Source organism: Mesoplodon densirostris, chromosome 7 (genome assembly GCF_025265405.1).
Source record: "Mesoplodon densirostris isolate mMesDen1 chromosome 7, mMesDen1 primary haplotype, whole genome shotgun sequence".
In the NCBI taxonomy this organism is placed as follows: Eukaryota; Metazoa; Chordata; class Mammalia; order Artiodactyla; family Ziphiidae; genus Mesoplodon; species Mesoplodon densirostris.
This window is the reverse complement of record NC_082667.1, coordinates 111,969,149-111,989,369: the sequence shown is the minus strand read 5'-3', so window position 1 is coordinate 111,989,369 and position 20,221 is coordinate 111,969,149. Positions and strand designations below refer to the sequence as shown.

Genomic DNA, 20,221 nt, shown 5'->3' with positions numbered 1-20,221 from the left:
CATTAACACACTCTGTTCTTAAATGGCTTAGATGGCCGCCTCCTCTCTTTCCTGGCCTAAGGGGTCAGGGACCTTCTTTGGGGAGAGAAGTAGCGGTGTAGGGCTGTGACATGGATGACCGCTGTTAGGCCTGCCTTGGGGCCCAGGGTCCACTGGATTCCCTGTACCCTGCCTGGACATCTTCCCTGAGCGTGGCAGGGCAGTGCCCAGGCCTGTGATATGTATAGAAGCCCAGATGGGCATGCCTGGCACCTGCTGCACACAGATGGGCAGAAGCCCATCCTGAAGCCCAGAGGAGGGGTGGGGTCATACCAGCATCCAGAGGACACCCCCAGAATCCTTTCCTCTGTGGCGTGGGTGAGTGTGGGCAGGGCTGGGTAAAGTTCTGTTTCGACCCTGTGTGCCCTGGGGCAGGCCAGGGGAGAATGCTGAGTGACTCTGGGTGAGCAAGGCTCCGAAAGGCCCTGGGATGAGAGTCGGATGATGGAGGGGCTAAGGCTTGGGAACTTCTGGGTGAGGAGCCCAGCGCTGGGCAGCAGGGATGGTGTGACCACCAAGAGGGAAGCTCTGCAGATAAGTGGTTTGGTCTTCTGGGGAGTGAGTGTCCAAATCTCTGGAGAAAGTGGATTCAGATGTGGCAGAGTGCCTGGGATACCAGGGCTCTTGGGTACCTTCTCTGGCCTGGTACCAAGGGGGGTGGGCTGGAGCCCCTGGGTCTACTCACCACCTCCTTCTGGGAACAGAGGGAACACCTCCCTTCCATGGGCCTGGGAGTGAGGGCTCAGTGTTGGCCTGGGCCATGCCTCACTGCTGGGCTGGCCATGCCGCTTTTGCCCAGTCCCTGGGGCCTGTTCCTTGGGCAGGCTGGGGCTATTTTTGGGATCGGGCTGGGGCTCTGGGGCTGGTTTCAGATGTTCCAATGTGAACAGGAGAAAATGGGAACAGATGGCTGGAGGGTTCCAATCAGCAGGTCCTGCTGGGAGCAGGTTATTTTTAGGGCCTTGTTAACCCTTTGGGGGCTGTGGAGCCACCCTGAGAGGGACAGCCCTCTCTAGTTGAGAAGAGCACAGGTCTTCTCTCTGGACCTCTACTTTCAGAACTGCTTGTCCCAGTTGCTCTTCTTTCCCTCTCAGACCCTCCACTCTTTAAAGAGGCCCATGGCAAGAAAGTAGGCTCCAGCTTCCTCCCAGCCCAGACCCTGCACGGAGACTGCCAAGGAGTAGGATGGGGAGAGGGGTGGCTGGTGGAGGGGACGGGACGTGGGCCACTGTTGAAAGGAAACTCCCCTTTGCTTTTCTCCTGGGGTTTTGAGACAGCCCTGAGGCTAAGAGAGTGGATAACTGCCCTCTGGGTTCATGCTCTGGGTTTGAGTGTATGTCGATACACCCAGTGATGCCCAGGGGAGTGCTAGCTGAGGGAGCTGGCCTCTGTGAGGGCAGAGAAAAAGCCAAGTTTTTGTACTTGATACCACTGGGATGATGCCCATTGCCCCGATCCCTTGGATACTCAAGAGCAAATATCTCGAGAGTGCCCATCTTTACCAGATGCCCACGGATTTGGGTGCCATGTAGGCTGTAAAGAAGGGGACATCATGGCCAGAGGTGGTTTGTTGAGGGCCGAGTATGTCACAGGCATTCTGTTGGATGATTTCACTATTAGTATCTCACCCAATATATTGATCCTCGTTTTGCAGATGAGGAAACTGAGGCTCAGAGGGCTGAAGGGATGGACAAGGTCCCATCGCTCAGAAGGGGTGGGATGTGATTGGCATCCTTGTCGGCCTGACTGCAAACCCGGTTCTCATTCCATTGCATCACTCTCACTGCCTGCCAGTGTCCCAGCCCCAGAGGGCGCGAGGCTGATGGGACTGGGCCTCCTCAGGGAGCAGGTCTATGGAATGAGTGTAGGCACGGAGGCCTGGGGTCCGGGGACCCTGCCTGTCACTGCTCTCGCAATCCCTTAAGCCCTTCTTGCCTGAGGGTGCCAGGACTGACACCAGAAACCCCATTTGGCCTTCCTGTCTTCCCTGCGGGAGGATCACAGGCATACATCCTGTCTCATCAGCCCCCACCCCCACCCGTCCTGGCCCACATGCCCCTGCTTCCTGTAGGGTCACAGCAGTCTGGATGTCAATGTGGGCAGAGCTCGAGGGCCCTCCAGCTGCTGCTGGTGCCAAGAGTTTGGGCCAGGCCTGCGAGGTGAGGGCTGGGAGGATGCCTCTGACGCTGGCAGTACCTGGGGGAGAGAGCAGAGCGGGCAGGCGGGCTCTGGGTGAGGTCCCGCGCCCCATGGTGCACTGCCTGTGCCAGCAGTCTGCCCGCACTCGCAACTCCCACAATGGCCCCATTGTTCCCAGCCGCCAGGCAGTCAGGCAGTTTGCAGGAGGTTCCTGGGCCACCCCTAATCCCCCCCCCAAAAAAAGGGCCAGATTAACCCCTTGGAGGATAGAGGCCAGGTGAGGGCCCACAGGGAACTACCCTGCCCATTCCTCCCTTCTGGGAATCCGGGCTTGGGATGCCACCTCCCAACACGTGTACCCAGCGACAGGGCATCTGGGGAGATCGGGGTTTCCCACAGGGTGGGGAGTAGCGCCTAGACCCTCTCCCACACCCAGGGTGGTGTAGGTGCCAGGGAGCAGGAAGTGCCAGTGGGGTGGCAGGCGGAGACCAGATATATTTGGGCCGGTGGGGCTACTTCCAGCCACCGCGGCCTGCCCTACTGGCTCCTGAGCTCCTTTCCTTCCTGTGAAACCAGAGCTGGGTTGGGCCTCGCTCAGGATTTCGGTGGATTTAAAGAGGCAGTACCACCCCTGACGGCCTGGCTTCCTCTCCCCCTCCCGAGGCAGGGCCTGGGGCAGAGAGAGGACTGCAGAGCTGCGTGCTCCTCCCTTGCCCCAGGCTAACCCCTGGCCCTTGCCCCTGCTGGGGTACCAGGCTTTTGGCACTCCCTTCTCCCAGAGCTTTGGGTGGGTGGGGTGGGCGGGGGTGGGCTGTGGTTTCCTGTGTTGGCTGTTTGTGCCTGGCCCAGAGTGCCCGCTGCCTGCCTGGGCTTCCTGCCCTGTCTTGTTTCCTTGTGCCCCCCCTCCCTCTCCCCCTCCCCTCCCCCCGGGGGAAGCAGCAGCCAGAGCTTGGGCAGTAGCATTTGGGGGCACCCTACTGCCAGGCTGTGACTGCTTCCCAAGGCCTAGCCACTTGGGCACTGGCTACGGGAGCCAAGTGAGGTGACCTCCGGCTTGTCTAGGCAATGCCACTTAGTCCGGTAGTTTCCAGAAGGGCAGAATCCCCTTCAGAAGGACCCTGTTCAAAGACCCCAGACTGGAAGAAGGTCTGGGGCCAGGAGTTTCCATGTCCCAGCAGGGTTCGGGTTGCCTTGACATCACCCTGGGGCTGCAGGTGGGGTAAGGCTGGAAACTCCCAGACAAAATGGTTGATTTGCATGGTCTCCTTTGGCAGGAGGTGGGCGGAAGTGGGGAGAGCTGCTAGGAACCAGGGTGAGGGGAAGGCCCCCCAAGCCTGGAAGTCCCCACACAGAGGGTCCCAGAGCAATACCTTGGTTCTTGAGCAGATTTCCTGCTGGGCTCTGAATCTCTGACCTTCCCACCCGGCTGAGTCACCACCTCAGGAAGAGGAAGTGACCTGGGTGGTAGAGGAGAGCTTCTAGGGACCAAGGAGTCCTGACACCCAAGAGAAAGAGGACCTGGGACCTTGTTGTCTCGAGGGCTGCCTCTCCCTGAGTCAGTGGCCCAGGATCCCACCACTAACACTCCCAGCAGGTTCCTGTTCTTTCAGCTACCACAGGGTCCTAGCAGCCCATTTCCTCTCTAGGGGTGTCTGCCCACTGCGTGTGGAAGCATGGACCCTCCAAGCGTGTCCTCACTGCGTCTTTGGGACGGTTCTGAGCTGGGCAATAAGACTGGTGGGCTGGCTGGTGAACCAAGGAGAGGCTCCCAAGGTGGGGGCAGCTGGAAATAGGCAGGTTGCCCCGTCGAAGCCTTCCTGGTCTCCCTCCCCGAGCTGAGGTTAGGTGCACTTTAACTCTTAGGTCACTGCCCACCCCCACCCCCCCGCCCCCGCACCCCACGTTGCACCAGGAGGGCAAGATCTCAGGCAAGCGTCGTCTCAGCAGCCTCCTGGGCTCCATTCTCATAGGTCTGCCCCTGGCCTCTTCACTCAGGTGACTGGCACCTGCTCCCTGTGTGTGAGCACATGTCACTGCTCCCCACCCTACCCCCTAAGAGGCGGCCACAGCGCTGTGTTCCCAGAGCTCCATCCCTGTCCTTTCACCCATCTCAGGGGCTCCTGGCCTGGTGCCAGGAAGCCCCTTCACTGTTTGTTTAAAAACTGCACCCACCAGGAATCAGCTTTCCTGCCTCCCATCCCCAAGGTTTTCCAGGTCTCTTCTGGGGACTGTGAGTGCTAGAGGAGGAGGGGGATCTCTGGGATCTGGGGCAGACCCCTGAGGGGCAAAGGGGGGAGGTGTGAGATGGGAAAGTCCTGACTCATCTGTACTTGACTCAGCTCGTCCTGCCGCTGGGTGGGAGCGAGGGGGTGGAGTCCTAGAGGGGAGGGCAACTCCAAGATTCTTCTGGAGAGGAGGAGGCTCGGCCTGACTGGGTGCCCTGGAGAAGACTAATTTTCTAACAGCCCCTTCCCAGATTATTAGATGTCCCAATATTTGAAGCTGTGAACAGAGGAAAGTGGGTGGCCTTTGCCCTGCCCCAACCCCGGGGGCCTGGGTCCGGTGACCTGCGGCGTGTGGGAAGCCCATCGGTCGGGTGCAGGCTCAGATGAGCTGTCATGACTTGAGGGGAGGACACTGCAGTGTAGGGGAAACACCAGGGGAATGGGGTCTTGGGGCTGCCATGTAACGGTCACGTGACCCGGGGGCCCGTCACGTCCTTTTCCCAGATCTCAGTTTCCTCACTGTGAGATGGGGATAATAATGCTGTCGTGGCAGGTGGTTGGTAGTTTTGAGGATCAGCAAGGTGGTGAAGGTGGAAGCCTGGGACCCATGTCAGCCCCATAGGCCTGCCCCTAAGCCCAGGTGCCCTCCAGCTCTCCCCGCCTCAGTGCCCCCAACCCCCCGCACCCGACCCCGCGTGATGCAGGAGATGGGGGCTGGCAGCAGGCTGCTTCCCAGCCAGGCCCTGGACTTTGGAATCTTCCCCTGAGGAGCCTCCCTCCCTAGAGACAGAGCTGGGGTGGGGAAGGCCAATGTGCCCTGGGGTTAAGTTAGGGTTAGACTCCCACAGGGTCACTGGTGTGGGCCCCACCCCACCCCAGGTCCCAGCCCAGCCTCGGCAGCTCGGCAGGGAATGTGGGCCGGTGTCTGGCTGGGCCTGTCACCGGGACAAAGCTTCTGGCCCAAGACTCCTCCTCTCCCCCCACCCCTTTCTGGGATCTGCGGGGGGAGGGGGGGGACAGGGCTGGGGGTGGTCGGGTGAGGCTTCTGTGTTTGTGTAAGTCTGTTTGTTGGTGTATCTATGGCCCAGTGTGTGTGTTTCTTTGTGACTACCGGGCTCAACTTTCTATGGCTCCCTTGTGGCCGGGCCTCAGTCTTTTCATCTGTTCAGTGAGTCGATGCGCTCCCTCTCTGCCCTCTGGCCGCCTCTGGAAACATGCCCCAGGCTGCTTCTGTGCTCCTGCTTCGGCCAGCGCCTCCCTCGCCCTCCCGCACACCTCCGCGGGCCGGCGTGAGCGCGCCTCTAGTTTCTTGGGCTCCGTGCGTGTCTTTGTCTCCCCGTCCACGTGTGAGCTGCGAGTGTGTGTGAGTCAGAGTTTGGGTGCTGGTGGGTCCCAGGGCCCCTGCCTGGCGGCGCCCAGCGCTGGACCGAAACTCGGCCCCGCCGTGGCGCGCGCCAGGCCCCTCGCCGCACTTGGCCGTGGGTCTGTCCGGGCGGCGCGTGCGGGGCCGGGAGAGGCACGCTGCAGTCCTGCCCGTCGCCCGCTCCCCGGCTCGCTGGCTCGCCGGCTCGCTGGCTCGCTGGCTCTCTCGCTCGCTCGCTCGGCCTCTCCGCTCTGGCTCTGCCGAAGGGGGCGGGGTGGGGTGCTGGGGCGGGGGGAGGGGAGGCTCCTGCATTCTTGCGGTCGGGGAGGAATCTGAGCCAGCGTTACTGGTCTCCAGAAGAGCCCAGCTGCAGCCCCGGGGCCCCGCCAGGCCTCTCGCTGCCCGCCCGGGCCTGCTGGGATGGGCACGGGCTAGGCCTCGAGCTGGGGGCGGGGCATCGCCCCTACCCGCGGCCCCCTTCCCGCCTGGGCGCCCAGGGGCAGGGCTCAGCGCTGGGGGCGGGACGCCAGGGGGTCCCCCGTCCCCCGGGTGAGGGGCGTGCCTGGGGGCGGGAGACCCCCCCACCCCGGGGCCTGACAGACCTCGAGGCCGCCCCAAGTGGGCACTTTTGCAACCCATCCTTTTAGTGAATTCTGCCCCTGTGGCCCAGGGGGGTCTTGCTAGAGACTGCAAGCTCCCTGAGGGTAAGGTGCGGGAGGAATGGGGATAGGAGCGGCCACTAGGATCCAGACCCCGACTAGTAATCAATCCTTCCTTGCCATTCACACCCTACCCTATCCAGTTCCCTAGTCCCAGGGCTGTTGGGTCCTCCCGTCTCCCCTCCCCTTCTCACACCCCCTCCCCAAGTCACAAGTTTTCTCTTTGGGGCTTGTTGCTGCAGTCCCTGCTCCAGTACCGAGTACCTGGCTGGGCCCTGGGCACGCACAGGGGCCGTAGCCCCACTGTGTGTGGGAACCATGAGGATCCTGGCTAACAAGACAAGGTGTGTGGGTGTCGCGGAGGGCGGGATATGTGTGTGGAGTGAGGGGAAGGGAAGGGCCCAGTAGTGATGGGACTGAACTGTGCAGGCTTGGAAAGCGAGCCCCCCTGAGTACCTGGCTTCCGGGCCACCAGCGGGCTAAAGGGGGGTCAGAATGGGAAGGCCTGCCCCGAGGCAGGAGCCCACAGCTTTAGTGCCTGGGCCCAGGGGACAGAGGGGAATGGCAACCAGCTAAGCCTGCTGTTCTAGTCCCTTCCAGCCCTTTCCTCTTAAAAACGGTTTGAGCAGACCCCTGCCCACCCCACTGTCGGGTCCGATGGCGCCCTCTGGCCTCAGTCTAGCTGGGGGTGGGAGCTGGAGGGAGGGGCGGTGCCTGCCTCCCTCCCCTTCTCCAGGAGAACCCGGCAGACAGGGCCAGGCGGCAGCAGCAGGACAGCAGAGCTGAAATAAATCTGAGCTGGTGTGGAATGAGGGGGGATAAATATCCTCTCCCGTGATGTGATCTTTCCAGCGGCTATTAATAGGTCTCCGGGGAGGGGGAGGCGGTGGGGGGAGCGGGCTGGAGCTTAAAGGGCCCGCAGCCTAGGCTGCAGGAATCCTTGGCTTCAGTCTGCTTTGCACACCAGTCCCCTCCCCATTTTTTTTCCTGCTCCTGCCTGCCGGCCAGGCATACTAGTAGACCCTCTTGAGGCATTCCCCTCCTGCTCTGGGGAGCTGTCTGGACCAGTGGGTACCACTCTCTGGTGTGCTTTTCCCCACTTCCCCAGGGGAATGGGGCTGGGGCATGAGCAGTGACCCTCAGGTCCTGTGCCCCTTCCATGCTGGTGTTGGGACACATGGCAGTTGAGGTTTGGGGACCTTGGAAGGAGTCTGAAGACAGCAAACCCTTGCAAAGAGGATGCTTAAGTGTTGGCCAGGTGCTAGTGGAGGGGGGTTGCCATGGAGGCTTGCAGTCTGTTGGATGCTGGGGCTGGGGGTGGGTTGGAGTCTGCCAATGTGAGGCCCTGGTTTTCGTTTGAATTGTGGGGATTGGAGGGCGGAGGGGGTTGCCCCATCTTCTCTACCCAAGGTGGAGAGGGGCATCACCCCTTCTCTGAGGAGCCATGGAGGGGGGTAGGGGATAGCTGGTGGTCTTAAGATGCCACTCAGCCCCCACCTCCCCTACCACTAGGTGAGGCAGGATGGGGCGATTAAAATCCAGGCATGCTACACCCCTAGCAGGATTAACTTTTCATGTCTCTTCCACCTTCTCCAGGTTACCCCACCCTAGGAGGAGAGAAGCTCCAGGGAGCCCGCCGCTGTCCCCCCGCGGCCACTGCCCCCCTGCCCCAGCCAAGCCAATGCACCCAGAAAATAAGTTGACCAATCATGGCAAGACAGGGAATGGCGGGGCCCAATCCCAGCACCAGAATGTGAACCAAGGACCCACCTGCAACCTGGGCTCGAAGGGCGTGGGGGCGGGGAACCATGGGGCCAAGGCCAACCAGATCTCACCTAGCAACTCAAGTCTGAAGAACCCCCAGGCAGGGGTGCCCCCTTTCAGCTCGCTCAAGGGCAAAGTGAAGAGGGAGCGGAGCGTGTCTGTGGACTCCGGAGAGCAGCGAGAGGCTGGGACACCGTCCCTGGATTCGGAGGCCAAAGGTATCCCATTTCCTGATCCCCAAGACCCCAGCATCTTCCACAGCCCTAGACTCACGCTTGCTGGGAAACCATCTTTCTAGCCCCCTTGCCTAATCCTCAACCCCCACTCCTCTCCAGCATTTATGCCGGGGGCACCTTTCTCTTACCCCCATTATACCCACCCATCTGGTCATTCTCTCAGGATTGGATGGAGATGTCTCATCCTTAGGTGCCACCCATGGAGGGGCCACACAGAGTGATGGGGCCTCTGGTCGGTCAGTCTCATGCCTCTCCTGCTTTCCCACCAGAGCCCCCAGAGCGGGAGAGGGAGGTGCTCTGGGGTGAGAAGCAGACCCTCACACCTCCCAGGAACCTCCTGGTATCCTGGCTGGTGGGAGCTATGGTGTAGGCACTGGGGCCTGGAAGAGTAGCAGCAGTTTCCCCCTCCCCCCCCAGCCCTAATTAGAACCAGTTGTGGTTGAGGATTATGCTGGGCTTGGTGCTGGGTGGGGGAGGGGAGGCAGGCAGCAGGGCTGTAGAGAGAAATCAGAAACAAATGGTGTTGTGGTGGGGGCCAAGGGCTGGCAAAGTGCCCACCATGGCCGGGGCAGTGCCCCCTGGGGTGGGGCATCTGGGAGACGGGGCTTGGGAAGGATCCCGGCTGTGGGAGGACAGGGCCTCTGGGTACTCACTCTGACCCCTGCCTGCCTGGGCAGAAGTGGCACCCCGGAGTAAGCGGCGTTGTGTGCTGGAGCGGAAGCAGCCATACAGTGGGGACGAATGGTGCTCAGGACCGGACAGCGAGGAGGATGACAAGCCCATCGGGGCCACCCACAGTGAGTGCCCATCATTGCCACGATGCTGTGGCCCATGGTGCCCCCAGAAGATAGCCCCGTCCTGAGGGAACCTCCCTCTCCTCACCTAGGGCTTTAGAAGGCCCAGCCTGGGAAGAGGGAGCAAAGGGTCAGGAGCCCAGGCTCCTCCTTTCCCACCTCACATCTCTGACTCAGTCCCTCCCTGCACTGTGACAGCCCAGTTGCTGCCTTCCAGGTGCTCAGTGGCCCCCTCTCCCTAGGGACCAGGGTGGGGTAGGTTGAACCTCAGGTGGCCTCTCCTGGCCACATCTACACCTCCTCCCATGAATTCCTGGCCTATGCTGCCACCTACTGGTTATTAGAGGGAGGGCGGTGAGGGCCCAGCATTGCTGGGAGCTGGACAGCTGGCTCTGCTGTGCAAAGCTGTGCTAAGCCTGGGTGTGAGCTGACATTGCCTGTGTCTCTGGTGCCCTTCCCTACCCTCTAACTGACTCCTGGCAAGTGCCTGGAGCGCATCACCAGGACGAGGAGTGGGTGTGGGTGGACGCCCACCCCTCTCATTCTTGCATTGATCAGCATTTATTTGGGCCTGACACTAGTGATGGGGGAGAAACGGACATACTCCTGCCCTTGGGAAGCCCATATACATTGATTTGATGCTTCCCCTCCAAGCTTATGTCTGTGTGTGGGGAGAAACAACTTAATGCGTAAGAAACTAACCAGAGAATGTTAAATTGTGAACTTGTCGAAAGCCAGACTGTAGAAAGGAGGAAGAAAAAATATGCAGGATACTTTGCTACTTTGCTACTTTGTTTTATTTAATCCTTATAACAGCCTTGTGAGGTAGGTGTTATTATGATGCAGAGGAGGAAACAGACTCAGCAGATGTTTGTGGAAAGAGCAGATTATGTCGGTGGAGGTGGTGTATGGGATCAAATACTGAAGCCTCTGCAGCTGGCTGGCACTTTAAAGGTCATCTGGTCCCAGCCACCCCCCGCCCCCACCCCAGGGGACTCACTGGTGGTCCACAAGCCCCTGGCCAAACCCTTCAGTGATAGATGGGGGTGGTCACTGCTTCCCAGGACAGACCCTCCTCAATTCACTTTTATAACACTAGACTGTACCATTGTAGAAACTTGAAAACACAGGGAAATCAAAGCAGAAATTGCTAACATCCCATACCTGATACCAAGGCAAGCACTTACTGTTTTAGTTATATTGCTGTTAGATTCTCGAAGAGTTCTTAAGGGTAGGGCAGTATAATGTAGAAGTTAAGAGCACAGACTCTGCAATCAGACCGCCTTGGTTTATATCCTGGGTCTTCCACTTATTATTTGTGTAAATTTGGGAAAGGGCCTCAGTTTCCTCATCTATAAAAATAATCTTTTCCTCTTTGCGTTGTTGTGAGGAGTCAATGAGTTGAGACATGTAGCACACTTAGAACAGTGTTAGCTTTTTTTTTTTTTCTGGCTGCAGTGGGTCTTTGTTGCTGCGCGCGGGCTTTCTCTAGTTGAGGCGAGTAGGGGCTACTGTTCGTTGTGGTGCGTGGGCTTCTCATTGCGGTGGCTTCTCTTGTTGCGGAGCATGGGCTCTAGGCGCACGAGCTTCAATAGTTGTGGCTCGCGGGCTCTAGAGCACAGGCTCAGTAGTTACGGTGCACGGGCTTAGTTGCTCCGCGGCATGTGGGATCTTCCCGGACCAGGGCTCGAACCCGTGTCCCCTGCATTAGCAGGTGGATTCTTAACCACTGCGCAACCAGGGAAGTCCCCAGCGTTTAGCTTTTATCGTTATCATTGTACTAGAAGTTTTTTTTATTGAAATAAAGCCTGCCTCTCTCCCCATAACATCCCCAGGAGTCCTAGTTCTGTGTATTGAATGCGCACCTTCCTCTTCCCCAGGGCAGCCCTCACACATTGAGGTCAGCTCTCAAGTCCCCCCGCCCCCGCAAACTTCTGGCTTTGTTATTCTATGTGAAACTGGAGAGACAGGGTCCAGAGCAGGGCCTTTAATGAGGTAGGAGTGTTAGAGAAGATTTCTTCAAGAAGAGGAGCCTGCCTGTGGGCCTGCGGGAAGGTGGCCGCTGCCCCAGCTCAGGGGAGACAACTTGGGGCAGTAGGTGCTGTCACTTACTGTCTGCAGGCCAGGCACTTGACTGGTGGCAAAGTTCCACCCACTCACTAGACCCATGAATGACCAAGCGTAGATCTTTTGTAGGCGAGGACTTACAGTCAGGGCTGTGACTGTGGAACAAAACCTCGCTCGGTGCCGAGGATAGCCAGTCTACCCTGGCAGTGAACCCAGTATGTCAGGCTTTTGTAACTCTGTTTTCTAAACAGTTTTTTAGTTTGTGACATAGTTGTGAACTTGCTGTAAAAATAGATTTCTTTGACCAGCCCCTCCCCCTCCTGCAGGGCTGGAGTTAGTGTTTCCATTTTACAGATGAAGGAACTGAGGCTTAGAGGGAGGAAGCACCTTGTTCATAAGGTTGCAGAACAGTTAGTGGTAGGGCTAGAATGAAGACCATTCAGCGTTTGAATCATCAGCTGTACAAGCTCTTTGCCTTCTCCCCTCACCTGGCCAATGTGCATACACACACACAGACCACGGCGAGGGGTCGGAGCAGGGCCAAGCTCGGGGCTCTGCAGCCCCTGCCTGGTGCAGACCCTGGCTCTGCACTGCCTGGCTGTGTCACCTTGGGTGAGTAATGTCATCCCTCTGAGGCTGTCAAGTGGAGTATACGACAAGTGGAGTGTACGACAGCTTCCTCCCAGGGATGAGATGATTAGATGGAATCACATCCATAAGCGTCGTCAGGGTGCCAGGCATGCGGGAGCCTATTCAAGGGTCACATTTTCCCTCTCCCTCCTCTCCACATGGTCCGCACAATTTCCATCCTTTTGAAAGCCTGGTCTAGGGCAAGTATAGAAACTAGACTAGTGAAAATGCCCGATTGGGGCCCCAGATGACCCCGTGGGCACGAGCTATGAAGCAGTGAGCCTCTCTGTCCCTGGGCATCTCTGGGATGGTATAGTAGCGACAGGGGGGTGGGCGGCTGTCTCCCCACTGGATCTCCTCTCTAAATCTGGGCCTCTTTCCCTCTCCTCTCCTGTGCAGATTGTAATGTAGCAGACCCAGCCATGGCGGCCCCACAGCTGGGTCCTGGCCAAGCCGCCCAACTGCCCCTCAGTGAGAGCAGCGCACCAGGCCCCCCGCATGGGCCCCCGCCAGGCCTCCGGCCCGACGCCCCCGGGGGTGGAGGCGGGGGTGTCCCGGGAAAGCCTCCCTCACAGTTTGTGTATGTCTTCACCACCCACCTGGCCAACACGTAAGTGCCGCAGCCCTTGTTTGCCTAGCACCCCTCAGCCTGGGGTCCTGAGTGAGTGCCTGCAGGGGGCCAGGGTTGGCTTGGGTTGGGCTGGGTGAGGTTGAGGGCTCCCTCCTGCCCGCCTCTCTTAGCTGTCTGTGCCCGACCCTCCTGCGTAGGGCTGCGGAGGCAGTGCTGCAGGGCCGGGCCGACTCCATCCTCGCCTACCACCAGCAGAACGTGCCCCGTGCCAAGCTGGACCAGGTGAGTGTGTCACCTGGCCTGGGCATGGCGCTCTGTGAGCAGCGGATGGGCCAGTGCATCCCCTTACCTGTCTCATGCTCTGCCTTTGTCCTCTTGCAGGCCCCCAAAGTGCCACCCACCCCAGAACCGCTACCCCTGAGCACGCCATCAACAGGCACCCCTCAGTCCCAGCCTCCTCCACTGCCGCCACCGCCACCCCCAGCCCCAGGCAGCGCCCCCCCTGCTCTGCCTTCCGAGGGGCCTCCTGAGGACACCAATCAGGACCTGACACCCAACTCGGTGGGAGCTGCCAGCACGGGTGGTGGCACTGGGGGTACCCACCCTAATACCCCTACAGCTTCCACCGCCAACAACCCGCTGCCTCCTGGAGGAGAGCCCAGCAGCGCTCCCGGCCCTGCCCTGCTTGGGGAGGCCCCCACCGGCAATGGGCAGCGGAGCCTGGTGGGCTCAGAGGGCCTGTCCAAGGAGCAGCTGGAGCATCGGGAGCGTTCCCTCCAGACGCTTCGGGACATTGAACGGCTGCTGCTCCGCAGCGGGGAGACTGAGCCCTTCCTCAAGGGGGCCCCCGGAGGAGCAGGCGAGGGGGGACCACCAGCACAAGCCCCTCCTGCCCCCCAGCAGCCACCCACAGCCCCGGCCAGCGGGCTGAAGAAGTACGAGGAGCCCTTGCAGTCCATGATTTCGCAGACACAGAGCCTCGGGGGCCCCCCGCTGGAGCATGAAGTGCCTGGGCACCCCCCGGGCGGGGACATGGGGCAGCAGATGAACATGATGATGCAGAGGCTGGGCCAGGACAGCTTGACACCTGAGCAGGTGGCTTGGCGCAAGCTGCAGGAAGAGTACTACGAGGAGAAACGACGGAAGGAGGAGCAGATCGGGCTGCATGGGGGCCGCCCGCTGCAGGACATGATGGGCATGGGGGGCCTGGTGGTGAGGGGACCACCGCCTCCCTACCACAGCAAGCCTGGCGATCAGTGGCCCCCCGGGATGGGAGCCCAGCTGCGGGGGCCCATGGATGTCCAAGATCCCATGCAGCTCCGGGGTGGACCACCCTTCCCCGGTCCCCGTTTCCCAGGCAACCAGATGCAACGGGTGTCTGGGTTTGGGGGCATACAGGGTATGCCCATGGAGGTGCCCATGAATGCCATGCAGAGGCCTGTGAGGCCGGGTATGGGCTGGACTGAAGACTTGCCCCCTATGGGGGGGCCTGGCAATTTTGCCCAGAACGCAGTGCCCTACCCAGGCGGGCAGGGTGAAGCCGAGCGATTTATGACCCCTCGGGTTCGTGAGGAGCTGCTGCGACACCAGCTGCTGGAGAAGCGGTCGATGGGCATGCAGCGCCCCCTGGGCATGGCCGGCAGCGGCCTGGGGCAGGGCATGGAGGTGGAACGGATGATGCAGGCGCACCGGCAGATGGATCCAGCCATGTTCCCCGGGCAGATAGCTGGCGGCGAGGGCCTGGCGGGCACTCCCATGGGCATGGAGTTTGGTGGAGGTCGGGGCCTCCTGAGTCCCCCCATGGGGCAGTCTGGGCTGAGGGAGGTGGACCCACCCATGGGGCCAGGCAACCTCAACATGAACATGAATGTGAACATGAACATGAACATGAACCTGAATGTGCAGATGACCCCACAGCAGCAGATGCTGATGTCGCAGAAGATGCGGGGCCCTGGGGACATGATGGGGCCGCAGGGCCTCAGTCCCGAGGAGATGGCCCGGGTGCGGGCCCAGAACAGCAGCGGCATGATGGGCGGCCCGCAGAAGATGCTTATGCCCTCGCAGTTTCCCAGCCAGGGACAGCAAGGATTCTCTGGGGGCCAGGGACCCTACCAAGCCATGCCCCAGGAGATGGGCAATACTCAAGACATGTTCAGCCCCGACCAGAGCTCAATGCCCATGGCAAACGTGGGTACCACCCGGCTCAGCCACATGCCCCTGCCTCCTGCGTCCAATCCTCCCGGCTCTGTGCATTCAGCCCCAAACCGGGGGCTGGGCAGACGGCCTTCAGACCTCACCATCAGTATTAATCAGATGGGCTCACCAGGCATGGGGCATCTGAAGTCGCCCACCCTTAGCCAGGTACACTCACCCCTGGTCACCTCGCCCTCCGCCAACCTCAAGTCACCCCAGACTCCCTCACAGATGGTGCCCTTGCCTTCGGCCAACCCGCCAGGACCTCTCAAGTCACCCCAGGTCCTCAGCTCCTCTCTCAGTGTCCGTTCGCCCACCGGCTCGCCCAGCAGGCTTAAGTCTCCCTCCATGGCGGTGCCTTCTCCAGGCTGGGTCGCCTCGCCCAAGACGGCCATGCCCAGCCCCGGAGTCCCCCAGAACAAGCAGCCGCCTCTGAACATGAACTCTTCCAGCACCCTGGGCAACATGGAACAGAGTGAGTCAACGGGGCCAGGCAAGTGGGCCCTGGCCTCTGGCGCTGGGAGCCTCCCCGGTGGGGGTATTCTTGCTGGGCCAGGGGAGTGAGTGAAGGCATCTGTGCTGGGGCCCAGAGTTAGACGGCTCTGCTCGAGGGGCAGACGCTGGCAGCTGTGGGTGAGCTTTCACGGGGAGCACCATGTTCAGCTCCCAGGCATTTCAAGGGGGTCATATTTGGGGTCTCCCCACTGCCTGGGGCCCTGAGGCTGCGGGAACTTCTTGGAGACAGGTGGGCTGTAGTGACAGTGGGGGGCCTGTGTTGAGTGGGACATCTGTGCCTGGAGGAGTTGGGTGGAGATTTGGGAGCTGACCTCTTCCTAAGCCCCCAGTGTGAGCAGCCAAGTTCATCTTCCCCTCCCCAGTCACCCCCTGCTCTTTCTGTCTCCCTGCTTCTGTAGGTGCCCTCCCGCCTAGCGGCCCCCGGAGCAGCTCCTCAGCGCCTCCCGCCAACCCTCCCAGCGGCCTCATGAACCCCAGCCTGCCATTCACTTCCTCCCCAGACCCCACGCCTTCCCAGAACCCCCTGTCACTGATGATGTCCCAGATGTCCAAGTATGCCATGCCCAGCTCCACCCCGCTCTACCACAATGCCATCAAGACCATCGCCACCTCAGACGACGAGCTGCTGCCCGACCGGCCCCTGCTCCCCCCGCCACCGCCACCGCAGGGCTCTGGGCCAGGTGCGGGGACAGGGAGGGGCTGTGGGGAGGAGAGCTGATGAAGGCACTGGGAGTGGGAAGAGTTGCCACGGCCAGCGGCTGCCCCTGCGGTCCTGCTGGCTTTTTTGTGCTTCCAAAGAGCCCTGGGCGTGGGGTGGGGATGTGTCCCGGCTCACAGTTTCCACTCATTGTCGCCCAGCCAAGCCAAGCCCGGAAAGCTGGAGTGGTCTTTCCACCTACTGATGTGTCCCTGGCCGGCTGGGCCAGAGCCTGTGCTGCTTGGCTTCTCACCTAAGTGCCTGGAGTCCCTTCCCTCGCAGCTAGGGCAGGCCAACGGTGAAAGCCCTCAGCTCTGGTACCAGCCTGGCTGGGGAGTGGGGAAGGACTGAGTTCTGCACCCTCCCCCAGCTGGGTGTGCACGGTTCCTGACCCCCATTTCTCTTTCCCCGCAGGGATCAGCAATAACCAGCCCACCCAGATGCACCTGAACTCAGCTGCTGCCCAGAGCCCCATGGGCATGAACCTGCCAGGCCAGCAGCCCCTGTCCCATGACCCCCCACCTACCATGTTGCCCTCCCCCACCCCTCTGGGCTCCAACATTCCACTGCACCCCAATGCACAGGGGACAGGAGGGCCCCCTCAGAACTCGATGATGATGGCTCCAGGGGGCCCAGACTCCCTGAGTGCCCCCTGCGGCCCGGTGCCCAGCTCGGCCCAGATGCTGCCCTTTCCCCCCCGGCTGCAGCAGCCCCACGGTGCCATGGCCCCTAGTGGGGGCGGGGGCGGGGGACCGGGCCTGCAGCAGCACTACCCTTCAGGCATGGCCCTGCCCCCAGAGGACCTGCCCAGCCAGCCGCCAGGCCCCCTGCCCCCCCAGCAGCACCTGCTGGGCAAAAGCATGGCCGGCCGCATGGGCGACGCGTACCCCCCGGGCGTGCTCCCCGGGGTGGCGTCCGTGCTGAACGACCCTGAGCTGAGCGAGGTGATCCGGCCCACCCCGACGGGGATCCCCGAGTTCGACTTGTCCAGGATCATCCCCTCGGAGAAGCCAAGCAGCACCCTCCAGTACTTCCCCAAGAGCGAGAACCAGCCCCCCAAGGCCCAGCCCCCCAATCTGCATCTCATGAACCTGCAGAACATGATGGCGGAGCAGACCCCCTCCCGGCCCCCCAACCTCCCGGGCCAGCAGGGCGTCCAGCGGGGGCTCAGCATGTCCATGTGCCACCCCGGACAGATGTCCTTGCTGGGCAGGACAGGTGTGCCCTCACAGCAGGGCATGGTGCCCCATGGCCTGCACCAGGGGGTCATGGCCCCTCCACAAGGCCTCATGACCCAGCAGAATTTCATGCTGATGAAGCAGCGGGGCGTGGGCGGTGAGGTCTACAGCCAGCCCCCCCACATGCTCCCCCCGCAGGGCTCTCTCATGGGCCCCCCGCCCCAGCAGAACCTCATGGTGTCCCACCCGCTGCGGCAGCGCAGTGTGTCTCTGGACAGCCAGATGGGCTACCTCCCGGCGCCGGGTGGCATGGCCAACCTGCCCTTCTAGCAGTCCCCGTTGGGGGCTGGAGCTGGGGCGACACTGCAAATGCGATAACCTTACGAAAGTTTCTTCCCCTTCGGTGTTGGGATGGCCTGGGTCAAGGGGTGGGGTGGAGGGGGTGGGAGGGGGCTTGTGTGGGGAGTGGCATTTGTGGAAACCAGATGTGCTGGCAGCTTAGGGGGAAGTGGCGGGTGGGGTGGGGGATTTGGGATGGGGGTTGGTCCCATTTCGGCCGCCAGGACTGCCCCTCCGCGCCCACCCCCCCAGTCCTACGGAGCCTCGATTTTCCCTCTTTCTCTGCGTCCGCCCTCTTCAGCTTTGCGTTCAGAGCCCTGTATCCAATCCTTGGCAGCGGGTGGAAGGAGAGGGGAGCTCTCCCTGCCTCTCCCTCCCCCTCCGGCTGTTGTCTCCTCCGGGAGCTTCACTTTCCTCCTCTTGGTTTCTCTGCCCCCACCCCGCCGTTCTTCCTTCTGTCTTCTCCTGCCTCAGTTCCTCTCCCTGATGATGTGGCTGACCCCCTCTCCCACCCCAACCTGCAGGCGGCTGGCCAGGTGGGCAGGCGCCAGCCGTAGCTGTAAATAGAGCGCTGCGCTTTTGTGCCGGTTTGTGTGTGTGCTGTATTTCTGTGTTTTGATAGAAGTCACACAAAAAAAGGATAAAAGAAACCCTTCCCCCCTTTTTCAAATGATTGCCCCTTCCATCCCCCTGGACCCAGGGGCACGCAGTCTGACACACCTACCCGCTGTGGCAGTCTCTGGGTCAGTAAAGGATACCATTCCGGTCCTGTCCCCTAATGGTGAAATGACGTAGCTACACCCACACCTAAACTGAGGTCAGACCACCTAGGCTTCCACCTGGTGAGCCCCAGCAGGGCTGAGACCCCCCCAGGGCGGCAGCCTGTCTGCTGCTGAGTGATTCAGGAGAACGCGTGCACGTGCATGTGTGTTTGCCCCACAGAGGTGACACGGGGCCCTGGCTTCCTAGCTGTGGATGTCTGGTGTCCCCTGCTGCTACATCTTAGCCAGAACTTGAAGTCCTTGGTCCCCAGTCCGGGATGAAGACAAGGAGGACGAGGCGGAGACTGTGTGGCCCCCTCGTGTGGAGCCGTGGAGGGGTGGCCTGGGGGGGCCGGATGGTCCTTTGCCCGCTGCAGTGGTGGCTCTGGGCCAGGTAGCCCCCAGGGCCATGACTCTTCCAGAGGCTACCACTTACTTCTTATCACCAAAGGAGGAAAGGAAAAGGGTTTGGCCGAGTCCGTCTGTCTCCCTCCAGCCTCCACCCGCTGAGGATGGACTAGAGAGAGTGTTGGATGCGGAGCAGGAGGGCGTCTTCCCGCTTCTCTCTGCCTGGCCGATCGCTGGCAAGGTCCCTCTGCCCAGAGCTCAGGGCTCTGCCCACCCAGGCGCAGCCACTGCCTTCCCCTCAGCCCCCGGCTCTTTCCCATACGAGCTCCCCACCCGCCTCTGGTCAGAGCTGAAGCCATACACGATTGGGTGTTTTGCCCCCCTCAGCCCCAGGAGTAAAACACTTCTCCTTTTCTCACTTCCTTTCCTGCCTTGTGAGGTGGCAGAGCAGCTACCTGGCTGAGGCCTTGCGTACCCCACCCCCAGGGCCAAGGGCCATTTCTAGACAAGGTGTCTTCTGCCGTGGCCCCGTCCCCAGCCTTCCTGACCCGAGGGCCTGGTCTCCCATTGGCAGCTGTGATACAAAGGGAATTTGTCCCCAGTTCTCCCAGTCTGGTGCTGTCCTCAGTACCCCGTCAGCCAGGTCAAGTGCTTCCTCTGGGGCTGGCTGCGAGCTCCTGCCTCCCCCAGCCCCTCCCAGTGGCCAGGGCCTGGTCCCCCGTGTTCAGGGGCCACCTGCCCTCAATCCCACCAGACACGTTCCCACCCTGTCTCAACCCAGGCCTTGTGCCCTTGAGTCCCCCACCCATGACCCAAGACTCCCCAAACCGACTCTTAAGTGTTTCCTGCGCAGAGGAGAGACGGGTCAGACTGAAAAGGGCCCGATGCCCTCCCCCTCCCCCGCTCCTCCCACCTCTGCCACCAGACTAGCTTTCCAAGGTGAATTCCACAGGCCAGCTACTTCCCTCCATCCATGGCCACACCCCCAGCCATTTTGTACCATTATATAAATATATATATAAATATAAATATATAAATACAATATGTGAAGACATCTTCTTGGTTTTTATTTTGAAACAATTTTTAGGCTTGTTCCGGGGGTCTCTGTGCTGCCTGTACTGTATTGACCTGTTTTATAGGTGCCTTTTTATTAAAAAGAGAAAATTAAAAATCCAGTTTCTTGCTATCTTGCTTCCGTGTCTGGCTCCTCCGCTGCCCAACTTACTATTGGGTGCTGGGAGGAAAAAGGGGCCCCAGGGATTCCCTGGTGTTCCACGGTGAAGACCTAGTCCCCTGGGTCACAGCTCTGATCTCCCCTGCGGCGGGGGGCGGCCTCTTAGGGACCTTGGCTGACTGGCTTGAGTGGGCCTGGGCAACCGATGTGTGCCCTCAGCAACTACTAGGGTCCCTGATGTCCCATTCTAGGCGGACCAGAGGCTGGGGAGGAGGCAGGGAGAGCCCTCCCCAGGCAGGGGGCAGGCAGGCACGGAGCAGCTTCCTCTGGTTCCAATTGAGTAGTATCCTCTCGGGGCAGGGCCCAGCTTCCTGGAGCCTGGGGACTTCCCAGCCTAGGCCTGCTTGTCACACTGCCCAGCCCAAGGGGATGCCTCGCGGCTCTTGCTGAGGCCCAGAGAGATGGCCTGGCCTGCAGGCAGGGGGCTGGATGAGATGACCCCCAGGGACCCCTTAGGTCTGTCTCTTT

General features: G+C 60.9%; 1 protein-coding gene across 14 annotated transcripts in view; it reads left to right on the top strand.

The window, feature by feature from the left end:
* BCL9L (BCL9 like) overlaps nucleotides 1–19,573 on the top strand; it is a 28,638-nt gene extending 9,065 nt beyond the window's left edge. For 8 of the 14 annotated variants that reach the window (XM_060105695.1, XM_060105690.1, XM_060105691.1 and 5 more), the window contains 8 exons: nucleotides 6,668–6,769; nucleotides 8,022–8,407; nucleotides 9,103–9,222; nucleotides 12,316–12,526; nucleotides 12,685–12,769; nucleotides 12,869–15,173; nucleotides 15,595–15,876; nucleotides 16,308–19,573. In XM_060105695.1, coding sequence (XP_059961678.1) covers nucleotides 6,744–6,769; nucleotides 8,022–8,407; nucleotides 9,103–9,222; nucleotides 12,316–12,526; nucleotides 12,685–12,769; nucleotides 12,869–15,173; nucleotides 15,595–15,876; nucleotides 16,308–17,401 — 4,509 coding nt within the window. In that variant the 5' untranslated portion in view covers nucleotides 6,668–6,743 and the 3' untranslated portion in view covers nucleotides 17,402–19,573. The remainder of the gene's footprint in view (nucleotides 1–6,667; nucleotides 6,770–8,021; nucleotides 8,408–9,102; nucleotides 9,223–12,315; nucleotides 12,527–12,684; nucleotides 12,770–12,868; nucleotides 15,174–15,594; nucleotides 15,877–16,307) is intronic. The other 6 variants (XM_060105698.1, XM_060105700.1, XM_060105699.1 and 3 more) reach the window with 2 other exon arrangements.
* Nucleotides 19,574–20,221: the final 648 nt, after the last annotated feature.